Consider the following 14,327-nt stretch of genomic DNA (forward strand, 5'->3'; position numbering starts at 1 on the left):
CCAGATTTCCCAACCACGCAGGCTTCACCCCAGCTTTGGCTGAGGCCCTCAAAACGTGTGGTTTGGATTCGAATCTGGAATCAATACTCTCTCTAGCACCTGGTACTTCCCCCTGCCTACTTCAGAGGCCTGTTTTGTGCCCTCTTGCTTTAGGATTTGTTAGGAGACTGTTTAAGTTGGTAAATGTGCTAAAACTTGGAGGTAATAACTGTGCATTATTTATATGGGGGTTTCTAGTATCTTAGTCTCCACAGGAGCGACAGACTCAGGAATTCAAAGGCACCATGACAGCTCCCTGGGAGGTGGTTTTATGCCACACAGGCAGCCTGCACCTACCATGGCTTCAAAAGGAGCACCGTGGCTTCAAGTTCTGGTGGCAGCAAGTTGATTCAACTTCCCATTGTGCCTAACCTCCCAGAGTGTGCTTAAGCAGTGGAGGCCATAGCAACATATTAATTTATTTGGGGCACAATGGTCAAAAGAAACTTTAATTAAGTGAAAAGAAAACCATGCAGGAGGGAGATTTACTTCAATTTTGAGTATTCCTTAAAAATAGGAGCCGTCTTAAAACCCCGGGTGAGGCACTAATCCAGTTACTGAAGGCATTAGGCAATGGATCTTATTTTGCAAAATTATTTGAAAGGTCCAGGATAAAAGAAATAGTGGAGCAATATAACTACCTTCTGCCATGTGGCTTCTTTGGGCAATTTTTTCATTTCTATTAATTTTTCAGCAGATCTCTCACCACCACCACCATCACCATCACCACAAAAACAAACAAACAAAAAAGTCCACAAAAGACAGTAATGTACTCACAAAGGAAACACACCTCCAAATTTATTAATAACCAATTTCTTTTTATTAGAGCTGATACAGTTGTGAAAACTGTACATTATACATTTTGGTTTCAAGGATTATAAATAAAGGAACTCACAGGTAGGGAGTTCTTTTTCACAGCAAGAAACTTTTTAAATAAACAAAGTCATGTTTTATTAAGTACATTGGCAGACTTCATGTGCTGTCCAAAATGTAGAGTACAGTATAACAACCCATTAGAAAGAGCCTTCATGTAAAATACAGCTGGGCACATTTTAGAAAAATACCAACAATTTGAGCTTTGTTTTAAAAAAGCTTATAAATCATACATATATTTATAAATGGAACAAACATGCTCACTTTATAAACATATCCTTTAGTTATCTGTTACCCATTATCTCCAAAGCATTACACATTTTAAATAAACACTTAATAAGGTTAAATATTTTATTTTCTTAAAAAAATCAGCTTTCCCAGCATAAAGGAGCTACAGGGTTAGGAAGGAGCAGTGAGTGCTGAGACCGACACAGGAAACTTAAATGTTTGTTCTTGGGTAAAAACATACTTTCCTAAATTGAAAAGTCAAAGCAAAATGTAAAAAATAAATATACAAGTTGTAATTTTTCATTTGCTCTCTTTCTGCCTTCTTCTTTATTCCATATTGGTCACACCCAGGAGTCTCAACATATTGTACTTCTGCAAAAAACACCACTGGGTTACTACCCTGCAGGTGACAAAGCATGCAGCCCACACCTGTGCTACTGTGGGAACTACGTGAACTGTCTCTTCTGCACTGAGAAGGTAGCTAGTAAGGTAAAAAGAATCTGATTAAGCCATGCAAATCATGAAAGTCTTTACAGAGTGCTCCCCTTCCAAACTTAATGTCTTAAAGAGATTTAACATAACTTTCCTCCCCTGATTTCTTTTTTTAAATAATTACTTTTATAAAGACTATGTAGGTTCTCTAAGCATGCTTCTGAGTAATAAAGGATGAATTATAAAACAGCAAAAAAATCAGAGTATGTCAGAATAACAAAGGACTGCAAAAGACAAATATTTAAAATAAAAATGTCTTAACTCTTTAACATTTGAAATGAAATTACAAAAGGACTTTTGAAAAACACAAAAGGCAGAAAATTGAGAAGCAGTGATTTTTAACAAGGTTTTATGCTCTACCTGAATGTATTCAACAAAAAATTAAGTTGGAAAAAAAAAAAAAGAGAGAAGAGCAGTTATTAATAGCATCTTGCTTAACTTTCATGGGAATTAACATAGCCACTGACAAGATTTTATTTGGTTGTAAAGTACGTCAGCAATGAAACTGAATCCTTTAAACACTGATTACTGCAATCCATGCAACATTTTGACTATACTTCTTAGAATTCTGTTGTCTTTCAGCTCTTAAAATTTAGCACCTCCTAAGTGCATAAATAATTCATCTTAGTAATGTTAAAAATATTTAAATTATTTCTTTGGAAGGTATAATGCCTTCAGATTGCTAAATTTTAAAGATAAATAGCCTTTTATAGGTTTCAGAAGAATAAATGACATAAAAAATGATGTATTGCTATCAAAATAAACACATTTTCCACTAGCATTCTGTTGTTTCTTTTCCTTGAGATGCAACATGTGTGTTCCGTCCAGCCAGGACCGCAGGTGGTAGGTGACTGTACATCATATTTAAATAAACAGCAAAAATGAGCAGAGTCGTGCACAAGCAAACGAAACGTTCTCTCCCAGAACATTCCAGGAGATGTTAAAGCAGCAGGTCATGGCATAAGACTGGTGAGTGATGCTGCTACCTATTTCTTCTAATGAGATAGGAGTGAATGTTGGAACCTCGTCCACAGCAACACAATCCTCCGACCGCATTCCTCGGGCAGTCGTTTCCCCAGCTCCCTACTAAAAACGTCAGATGGTAAAATAGTAAGGCAGCTGTTGACTTCCATCAAAAAAAAAAAAAAAAAAAAAAAAAAAAATGCAGCTCCATACATTTCCAGTTTAGTCACACTCTGCTAGGACAGATGGAGTAGCCAATGCCAAGAACTTCGCCGGATGGGGCTGCTTCAGCAGATTTTAAAAAAGAATTATTATTAAGTTTTGTTCTCCAACATGGCTGTGTGCTTCAGCTCCCAGAGGACCCCAAAGCCACAAAGCATTCCCAGGGGAACTGAACAAGTCCTCTGGCTGAATTTTCCAAGTGTCATCTCTCTCGCGATCCCATCCTAATTCCAAGCCTCCTTGCCTGTGTCTGAGTCTGACTGGGGTGTGCCATTTAAAGGGCTGACGACACCACGGCAGAGGACTGTGGCTAACACCACTAGTTGTCATGACTTCACTGAAGGGTCAAAACAGTTACAGCATTAAGTAACTATGTTGAATCACATTCAGGCACAGCCAAAATAAAGTGAAGGACAATATGTCATTGTTTAAAAAAAAAAAGTGCAAACTTGAATATGAGAATAGAATGTTATTTACTGTAATTCGGTAGAGAAATTAAGGCTATTCTTACCTTTCCTAATTCCAATCAAGTTAGAAAGTGAACAAAAAGAATGGCCAACCCGATATTCAACAGCATGACAAGGACAATCATGACTGAATTAGGGCCCTGGAAGTGAAACAGAACAAAACAAGCATGATGTTTTCATGTTCATATGGATGTATTGCCAGAACACATTGCCAAAACCAATTACCCAAAATATAAGGAAACAAACATGGCTGCAGTCACTAAGGCATGGACAGGGATGTAGCTCCAAAAGGTGTGAAATAAAAATAGCCAGGCTACGTTTAGCTGGAGCTGTTGCTCTACGTTTAGCTGGAGCTGTTGCTGAATTCTCACTTAAAAATGAATCCAGTCTTACTAATTAAAAAAAAAAAAAAGTAAACAGCAGGTAGATCAGTAGAGGAAACAAGATGGGGAGGAAGGAAAGGGAAGGAATGGGGACTGGACTGGAGCTAATTATATTCCATATATTTATATCAAAGTAATCCTGATGTTTTATGTAGCTAATATGAACCAATAAAAAAATGAATCCAGTCTTGAATCAGGTTAAAAATGTTTTTGATAATAATCTGCTCTATTCACCTCAAGACATTGGACAACACTCTGGGTTGAGACAGTTCACCTGATGGGGGCTGGAGGCTGGTGGGCATCGGATATGCATTTGTGGTTAGATCCATTCTAACCACAAAAGTGGAAGAGTATGTCGTCCTCAAGGCAGTTAGAAAGGAGAGTAAAATCTGAGGATAATGAAGTCTCCAAGGAAAAATTCAGGAAAAACTCAAAATAAGATTCTTTAACTGCTGCTTTTTCCTGGTCCTCTTTTGGGATTCTACCTTCTTCAGTAAGTAAACACTGTAAGTGGGAAGCAGAATACTTTCAGAAGTTATTCTTACAGGTCTAACTTTTCACTTCTCTAATCACAACCATACCATACCAGAAATAAAGTTATATTTAACAGACTGCAGAATTCTATTTTGATGACCTAGGGTACCTGATACCCTGAGGCCCTGAGACTTTGTTAACTTGTTTAAACAAACAGGCCTCTCAGGGCCCATGTGCTCAGGACTGGCCCTCGGAGAGGCCACCTTCATTAGAAAGGTGCGATGTTGGTGTTTACTATTAAAATAGTGTCTAATTCCTAAATAGCATGAAAGTGTTACAAACTGGTCTTAAGAGGCAGATAAGATAGGTAACTTTACTATTCTTATTTTACAGACGAGGAAGCATTTGGACTCTATTTGGATATCAAACAAGACCAGATTAAAACAGTGTTGTCGAGGCTTCAAATATACTTCTGGTAAGGAAGACTGGACTGCACTGGTAGAGTGTTCTCTCAAAGGGCCCTGGGCTTGGGTCACAGGTTACTTCCTGAAGCAGCTCTCCTCCTGCCCTGGCCTACACCTCCCTGGTAGAGCCCTATTCTTTCTTTGTGCTGTTGTCACATGTTATTGTCATCTATTGTTGCACTTCATGCTCCCACCTGGACCCCGAGCTTCATGCAGGCCTCACTGGTTCATCACCTTGTACCTAGTGCCTGACCCATGGGGGCACCCAATTCACTGGGGCAACCAGTATTTAATGAGACCCAGCACCTTCCCAGGTGGTGTGGTTGAACAAAACAGATTCAATTGTTGATCAAAGGACACCTGAGTAATGAGTAAAATGAGAGGGGAAATAAAACAAGGTGCCCTTGACAGAGGGACTACCAAGAAGAAAACTTCCTGTTCTTAAGCCCCAAGTAAATGGGAGGAAAATAGGTTTTCATAATGCCAGGCAGAGGGCTAAGCATTTCTAAGTAGATTATTTTTTGCTTATTCTTCACATGAGATTATTCCATTTTACAGAGCTTCAAGAGGGTAAATCTTGCCCAGGGTTGAGGAACCAACCCATTTGAACGAGTTACATAGGTAGACCTAAACCTCAATCCGTCCACTTGCAGCTCCAGGCTCTTTTCTCTACATCCTTATTAAAGCCCTAGGCCATGGTTTAAAAGAAATTTCCTACCAAATTCTTTAATATCACATTTTCATCTATGTCCTCTAATTTCCAGAGTATCAAACAAGCATCAAATCTTGCTGAGGACCAACTGCTCTTTTGGAAGAGTTGTATTCTAAATTCACAGGAGAGTCCTAATCTACACAACATTTCACAAAATTTCTCAGGGCTGAGAACACAGAAATAATGTAGGAAACTCCTACAACTCTGACAATAATTAAGATGCTCTTTCAACATCACAACCCAGGATAAAAGTTAAGGAAATGCCATCGCTGCTATATAATTGAGTTGATGTTTGTTCATGAGTGGGATCATTTCAACTCTTTTGGGCCAATTTAATTTGTAATTCTCGAAGATTACTTAGTGATAAGAAAGATGAGGAAAAGTATACTTGATCTGAAAAATACAATGTAGAGTTCAGCATCCTAAGTGGACCCAGGAAAAGTAGAATTAACAGAGAAGGTGACCTTCAGGAAAGCCAACTTTAAAAGTTTAAGGTAGGAGCTGCAGATGTGCATCGGTGATAGAGCACTTGCCTAGCATGCATGAGGCCCAGATTTGATCCTTAGCACTCCCCCAAAGTTATGATTGCTTGAATCTTTAATGTTCATTCTATAATTCCTTACAAGATTCTGTGAATTTATCCATCCCTTGTGAATTGGTTAGTATTTTGGGTTTGAATAATGTCTTGGGGTGAATTTAGTTCCTGCCTTCAAGTTTTGGCCCACATCTCATTGTACTGATAATCTGGATCCCATGAATAATGATTAAATGCCTTAGCCAGAGTAAAAAAATACATAAATATGCATTTTTCAGAATACACACATATATATTTATCCTGGATATATTCTAACACACACATACGTATTTTATCCTATCAGTGCAGCTCCATTTATAAACTATTTTAAAGATGACTCAGTGAAGATGAGAGTAATCCAGTCATGAGAGGTTCAAACAACCACCAGGTGAAAAATGAAAATCTGGGACACTATGTTTAGATATCAAGCCGTGACCTGGGTGTTCTTCAGATACCTAGGCAGGCCATGGGGTGAAAAGCTTTAAGGTGAAGGCTCATAAATATGACTGTGCTGGTCAATTGTAGCTTAAAATAGCAAAATGGAAAAAAAAAGACCGACTGGGACAGGTGTAATGGAAGCTGCAGCAGTGGGCAAAGTATAAGTCCAGATTAGGAGAAAGAAGGTTGTTATAAAAGAGGTGATCAAAATATGGAAAGGAATTATAGCTCAGGACATGGAAATTTTTCATTAAGAGGCAATCATTCGGAGCTGAAGTTGTGGCTCAGTGGTAGCGCCCCTGATTAGCATGTGCGAGGCACTGGGTTGGATCTTCAGCACAACATAAAAATAAAACAAAGGTATTGTGTCCATCTACAACTAAAAATGTTTTTTGAAAAAAGAATGGCAATCATTCACATTTAAAATTGTGAGGAATTTTCTGCTGGCATCAGGATTTATTTACATAAAACCTAAAACTTCCCTAACTAAAATCCTATGCAAAAAGTGAAATTTAATTTAGTAGTAATAGCAAAATTCGGTTACAAGAACTTTTTTTAAAATTTTTTTTGGTGAGATTCAAACTTGATCTGCAGGGTTGCTTTAGGTTTTGCATAACTTCAGAAGAAAGGTCAGGTTATCTCAAAACCAACTTAGAAGCTGATCATGGTAATGGCTGAGAAAAAGTACAGTCGGCTTTCAGATAGGTGGAGATTCCTGATTGCAGGACTCTTCACTTGTTGCCTTGTAATAAGGCTCTAAAGACAGTTCTTCTGGCTCTTACCAGAGTCACCATGTTGCAAAACCCTATATGAATATCCATATCATGTAGGATGTGTGCCCCTGGATATAAGCCCATAGGTAACCATGCTCATATGCACCACAAGTTCCCAAAGGTTGCAGAGCCTCCCTTCTCCTGCCTCACACTCAAGTTGTTAATTTGCTCTAAGTGTTAGTTTGTGCCCTAGAAGGTTTTCTGTATTTCTGGGAGATCAACATTCAGGGTGATCCTAAGGATGCATCCAATCCTTTAGAATATTTAGGAATTATTTACATTTCAACTAGTCCACTGTTGAAATGAAACATAGTAAAAGGCAATGCTTTCTGAGCACTCTGTGCTCAGCACTGTGCTAAGAATTTTGTGTTAACGCTAACACTTTAACTCTTTAATGGTGAGATAGGGACATATGAGGAAACCAAGGCACAAGAGTAGTTGCTCAGAGTTAAACAGCTGGAAAGCAGCATAACTGAGATATGAACCCAAGGGTTTCAAATCCATGCTCTTAGCCACTAGTCAGTACTGACTCAATCACGTAAGCTGGTTGATACAAAATCCCAGATTCAGGTTGCTCATCATTATGATTTAGATATGAAGTGTCCTTCAAAATCTCATGTGTGGGACCAATGCAAGAAAGTTTAGAGGCAAAATGATTGGGTTATGAGAGCTCTAACTTCATCAGTGTGTTAACTCACTTATCTGGATTAACTGGGTGGTACCCGTAGGCAGGTGTGTAGTGGCTGGAAGAGGTGATTCCTGGGAACATGCGTTGGGGTTGATATTTGTCTCTAGTGAGCAGAGCTCTCTTTGATTCCAGTTGCCATGTCCTGAGATGCTTTCCTCCTCTATACCCTTCTGGGCCCAGAGCTATAGAGTTGGCCTTTTATGGATTGAGACCTCTGAAACTGTAAGTCTCAGATAAACTTTTCCTCCTCTCATTGTTCTTATCGGGTGTTTGGTCACAGTGACTAAAGCTGACTAAAAACAGTCATCTACCCTACAAGTGGAGATTCCGACTCAAGCTGAATCTCTCAGTGCCTACAAAGAGGATTAACGGATTTGTTCTGGGTTCCCCTCAAATGTTGGCTTTAGTGTGAATGTTTCTACAAATTTTAAATTTATAAGCTTCCAACTTACACAATGTCTTCATCTCAAAATTTTATGTAATCTTCCACAGTTTAAAAGGCCACTCTTGTAATGATGGTGTTACTTCTTAACTCTTGGAAGAGATGGTTATCAGGACCATGAATGAAAGCTTTCTGTCATCATGAAGAAGATAACATTTTCACACAAAGGTGCTGAGTGACTTCCTGTTCTGTCACCCTCATACACAGGGGCAGCCTGAAGCCTGGGAGGCTGCAGAACTGCTAGGCCCCCTCTCTCCCTGGGGTGTGAACAGGAACCCTCAAGGCTGACCTCTGTATATAGAGGATGCCTGGCCAAATTCAAGAACCATGATTCCTCACGTAAGTAGAACAGATGCTTTTCCTAAATAGGAGGTTGTGAAGTCACCAAATATACCTACAGTCCTGTTTCACAGAAGATGCTTGCAGGTAAGAACTAGGTAACTCAACAGGTTTCAAAAAAAATTTTTTTTTAAACCACAGTCTAATGAACAGGACATTGAGACATGTGCTTCCCATATAGAGTTATGGAAGTCCACTGAACACACTACTAGATATGCAAAGGTATAAGTTTGAAGGCCTGGTGCTCTTTGAATTTCTTCCCTATAAATCAGATAATATTGATCTATCTATCTAGAACTAGATATATATTCTATTTCCTTATTCTATCTCATGGATATACGTGAGAGAAATGATTATTACATTTAACAAATTCAGCACTGATAATAGTAACTTAATATTAGAATACTGAGAAATCAATGTTGAACGTTTTAAAAATGAATGCTTATTGAACAGCCAGAATCTCATATATTAGCTATTCTGAAAACGTCCAGGAGGTTGACTCCTGGATAATCCAGTAAATCTGATTAATTCATACTGAGCTCATTTAAAAGTTGAGAATTTGGGGAAAAAAAGACAGCCAGTGTTTCATAGACATTAGCAAAAGAGACATGAGAAATTTTAAGTATAAGTTAATTCAAAAGATGAATTTTGATAGTTTAATCCTGTAACTAATTGGAACAGATAAAACTGGGATACCAATGGTTGTACTGTAATCTTATTGGCCAAGACACTAGTCTACATCACTATGCACATGTCTCTGACATAACTAGTACATATCTGGGGAGCTGTGGCTTATTCCCTAGTTACATTTAGGACCCATCACCTTGGTCCCAAAGGCATGTGAATAGGTACCAGGTCAAAAAAATTTTTTTTCTTTAATAAATAATTACTTAGCTTCAGCTTAATATAAATTCTACAGAATTTGATAACATACTAATTCCACATATTATTCAACAAATAAATCCAATATAAAGAAGTACAGGCATTTATCATTAACGCAAATAATAAATAAATGTTTGAGACTCATTGATAATAACTAGTATCTACCAGAAAACTGAAATTGTCAAGAACATTCACATTCTGAAATTGGAAGACCAAAGTCATTCTCTTAAACTACTAAAAAAAAAAAAAAAAAAAAAAAAAAAAAAAAAAAAAAAAAAAATAGAATCCTCTTTTGGGGAGGAAAAATGTTCTTGCTGCTGCAGAGCCTGGCTCATTAAGTAAAACCCAAGCTAAAAATTTATGAGAAGAATTCACGATGCTAGAAGAGATTTTTTTTGGTGTGTAAAGATGCTGGCCATGATGGGGGTCAAGGGAGGGTTCAGAAACTCCTTCCGAGCGCTCTGAGAGGGAAAGGCATGTTTCCCTTCTAGAAGTCAGAGCATAAGCCACCAGGAAGTTCACCAAGCTCTGACAGGCTTGCTAGAATGTGAGGTGGTCCTAGGCTGCTCAGGTCTCAACTGCCTGAATGCGTCTAAGGTAGGCACCTGAACTTGCTGCCTGGGGAGCTCTTGCTGTCTCAAGCTACAAAGATGTTATACTCTAAATAACCCTGTGTCCTGAGGACCTTTGTCAGCTCAGGCGTTATCAAGATGCGTAGCACTCTCTGTGCCTTCCTGAATGAACCAAAGAGGAGGAAGAAAAAGAAAATACTTGTGGTGATACTTACTGAATTGGCTTCTTTTTCCAAAGGGCACGAATCGTTGCTTGCTGGATTCTTTGGTATAGCAAGTTCAGACTTCTTAGCTTTTGGCTCAGCTTTGCTTTCTTTGGCAACTGGTTTTGTCACAGGTTTGGGGGGACTCCACTTGTTGGGCGATGGCTTGTGCACCAGTGCTGAGGAAGACTGGCTTGCTCCATCATCGTCCTCCACATGTTCTGGAGGGTGCTGGGGGGCATTCAGTTTCACATAGTAGCCGTGATACTGAGAATGCAGCTCCCCGTTACTGGGGTTGGGGATGTGGTGGCGGCCAGAGTACTTGGACTGGGGCACGATGGCTCCGACCTCCTTTGAGGGAGCCTTTGACATCAAGGGCTTATTGACGACAGCTGTCACCTGCTCGTCAGCCATACTCCTTTTATCTTGATTGAGTCTGGCCCCGGAGCTGGGGTTTTGCTTCTTCATGGACTTTGGGGAGGAAGGTTGGGGAGAGTGGCTCTGTTTGGGACTTGCCTCTGGAGACCCGGGGGGTGTCGTGCCTTTACGATAAAAGTGAGGAGATTCCTTTGGGGTAGGTGGCTTTTCCGGTACCTTTTCTTCTGGATTTTCTTTAGCATCTACACCTTCCTGAAATCTTTGTTTGATGTAATCAGGGCCTGGGAAAAAAGCAAAAAAAAAAAAAAAAAGAAAAAGAAAAATAAGGTATAAAGTCTCGTATATCAGGTTTCTCTACAGTTTTTTTGATAAATGAGATTAAAATTTTTTCCCTTTAAATCTATTTACAAAGCTTTGACTAAGCATGAGTACACTTTATTCTCCAGGGAAAGAGACTGTTTATTACTGAAAGGATGCTTTTAGGACAATACATTGTTATTTGTCCTATTTTGATAACCATAAAAGTCAACCAATTCTGATTTCCCTAATAATTGTTTAAAAATATTTTTAGTTGTAGATGGACACGATAGCTTTACTTTATATGTATGTATAAATACACATACATTTTTTTTAGCTGTTGATGGACCTTTCTTTTATTCATTTATTTATACGTGGTGCTGAGAATCAAACCCATGTCTCACACATGGCAAGCATTCTACCACTGAGCCACAACGCCAGCCCCGTGACTTCCCTAATAATTGTATTGTTCTTCTGTACCTGTAGAAAATAGACGTGAAATTCATGTTGGTAGAGGAACACCATAATTAACCTGCTTATCCAAATTTGCACTGTATAGTTAAAAGAGAAAAAGCATATTCTTATATAAAGAAATGACTCTTGTATTTGAAAAAATTTTTTTATCCATATTGTAAAAGAAACCTTGTAGATAACTGCATATTGGAATGATAGGTCATCAAAGGATTACTAAAACTTTCTAGTTGGGGACAATGTCTGTGGTTTAGGATGTGCTATACAAACCACTTCCAGGTTATCCATTCACAGCTGTGACAAACAGATTTGTATTAGTTGTGTTCTGCAGGTGTACAAGTCCAAGACAAGGCAGTTGTCTTTGATGCTACAGACTAAGCACTTTTAGCCTCAGGATTTTTTTTTTTTGTCTGTTTGTTTTTTTTGGTGCTGGGGATTGAACCCAGGGCCTTGTGCATGTGAGGCAAGCACACTACCCACTGAGCTATATCCCCAGTCATAGCCTCAGGATTTTTATTTACTTTATATACTTCATGATTGTTTGTAACAACCATGTTATTTTCTATGAACAGAAAAATATTCATCTTTTAAAAAATGCATTTTTATGGGAGTAAGATGTAAAGCGGAGTACACAAGATGGTACAGGCCAAGAGCACTTAAGGATGCCTGTGGTCCCAAGGGGAGCAGCTTAGGGACCCTGGGTCACCTCTCAAAGGCAACACCCTCCTTCTAAGCATGTTAAGTCTCTGCCTCTCCCCAGCCCCCAGTCACGTGCATTCTTTGGCTACTATTCCTTCCAGCTGCTTTCCGTTGCATGAGGTGAGGTCAAGGTCACATACAACGTGGCTGGCCACCATTGTAAATGTGCAGGAGCTGACAAACCATCTCTCAGTCTGTAGGGGGAAGTCATCCACTCTGACTTGCTTCAAGGGCACTGATCAGCTCCTGCCAACTCTACAGCCCTGAGTCTTGTTCATCCTTCATCCTGCCATCAACCCCACCCTCACTCCCAGCTAGCAAAAGATTTACAGAGGGCTAAAGAACAATTATCCTTACTTGTTAAAAATACATGCTGCACACTTAATATGCTTAACTGTTCTTCCCATGGTGGTCTGAGTAATAAGTTAATGTATTAACTATTTATTATGCAAGGCATTTTCCAAAATATAAACCCCCATCAAAAACTTAGGAAGTAGCTGCTGTCATCCCCATTTTACTGATGTAGTAACAGCCTTAGCAGTTAAAGACCTAAAGTCATGGAGTTCCTGTGTAGCCTTTAAGATAAAATATAATGCAACATATGACATAACATTTTTAAAGCCAGAAATGAGATTTCCTGAGAATGCACAAATATAGGTTGCACCAAGGTTCCAACCAACAGCATTATCACAATTTCTGTCTTTTGATGGAAATTTTCCCACCCCTTGGAATTTAAGTTTCCCAACTCTATTAACATCACTTGTCAATAACTGAGATTTCCTTTCCAATTTGGTAAGCATCCCTGACCCCTTTTCTGTGATGCTCTACCACTGTGCCACATCCCCAGCCCTTCTGAGGCAGGGTCTCCCCAGTTACCCAGGCTGGTCTTGAACTCTTCATCCTCCTGTCTCAACCGCCATCATGAAGATTAACAAGTACACACCACCAGGCTTGGTCAAGTGTCCTCTTTTAAAAATTGTCAACTTTCTTTTAACTCCTCCATCAAAGATGGCATTATGAGTTCCTGGCCCAGCAAGAGGTATTGCTTAGATGAAGAAGAGGGACAAATGTAATAGGTGCAAAGGATGACAACTTTGTTCTTGAATTCTTCCTTGGTGCTGCATGCTGGACACAGCACTGAGGGAAGGAGGAAGCACCGTAAGCACAAGAGGTTATTATGTTCCCCATCAGCAGACTCAGTCCTGCTTTTTACATTTCTTCATTTATTTTTGGTGCTTGGGATCAAATCCAGGACCTCACACATGCTTAGCATCAGCTCAACACGGAGCTGCACTCCCAGCCTTCGCCCCTACCTTTTAAAGTCCACAAGGTCATTCATACTCATCCCTTAGGGAGAAGCCCCTCGTGATTCTACTGAAGATTTATTTTTACAACCCCTCATCTTCTGTGGTAAAGTACATTTCCTTGGGAGTCCAACAGAGTGTGTTACTCACAAATTTTCCCCTCATCCCTTCGTCCAAAATGTCATCTTTATTTGTGCTTCACTGTCATTCAATTTTATAGCATTACTGAACCTACCCATCTAGGTCTGGCAGTGAATGTATGGTGCAAAGATAATTAAAATAGTCCGGACTCATGGAGCTGATGAAATTTTAATTTAAACCACATAACACTGAATCAATTACACAAATGACTAAGTGCTTATAATGTCCTTAAAGGGTAAGTGCAGAAGTTATATTGGCAAAAATTGCTAATATGTATCTCAAGATGTAGGCACATTAAATGCTAATGTTTAGCTTAATATACAGAGAAAAAATGTAGAAAAAAAAACAGTAGATGATGGCAAACATCATTAGTTATGCATTCTTAAAATTGGAAGGAAAAGGTAAAGAGACATTGAACTGTGAGAGAGATGTCAAAAGGCCTATGTGTTTCATTCTGAAGATGTGACTGTGACAGTGCAGCTTACAACTTAGGATTTATCCCTGTGACCTTTGGCCTCACCTGCATTTACTCTGGAAAGGAGATAAGCAGCAGAAATGGGAGTTGCTCTGAGTCCCCCAACCAAGAGACAGCTGCCAGCTAAGGAGGAGACTGAGAAAACTCTAACAACTACAAGAGGCTGTTTACTGGGAGACACTTAGGCAATTCAGTTATACTGGTTCAAGAAAAATTTAAAAAAAAAAATTTTTTTAGTGTCAATGGACCTTTATTTCATTTATTTATTTATATGTGGTGCTGACAATTGAACCCAGTGCCTCACATGTGCCAGGCAAGTGGTCTACCAATGAGC

The 14,327-nt window shown here is 39.1% G+C and overlaps 1 protein-coding gene across 4 annotated transcripts in view; it reads right to left on the minus strand.

Moving 5' to 3' along the window:
* Positions 1-807: 807 nt before the first annotated feature.
* JPH1 (junctophilin 1) overlaps positions 808-14,327 on the minus strand; it is a 76,144-nt gene continuing 62,624 nt past the window's right edge. Inside the window, exons 4-6 of one of the 4 annotated variants that reach the window (XM_079150611.1) lie at positions 10,241-10,887; positions 3,329-3,424; positions 808-1,512 (exon numbers count right to left, since the gene is read on the minus strand). In XM_079150611.1, coding sequence (XP_079006737.1) covers positions 3,344-3,424; positions 10,241-10,887 — 728 coding nt within the window. In that variant the 3' untranslated portion in view covers positions 808-1,512; positions 3,329-3,343. The other 3 variants (XM_079150610.1, XM_079150612.1, XM_079150613.1) reach the window with 3 other exon arrangements.

The sequence above is a fragment of the Sciurus vulgaris genome, assembly GCF_902686455.1.
Source record: "Sciurus vulgaris genome assembly, chromosome: 1".
NCBI classification, from domain to species: domain Eukaryota; kingdom Metazoa; phylum Chordata; class Mammalia; order Rodentia; family Sciuridae; genus Sciurus; species Sciurus vulgaris.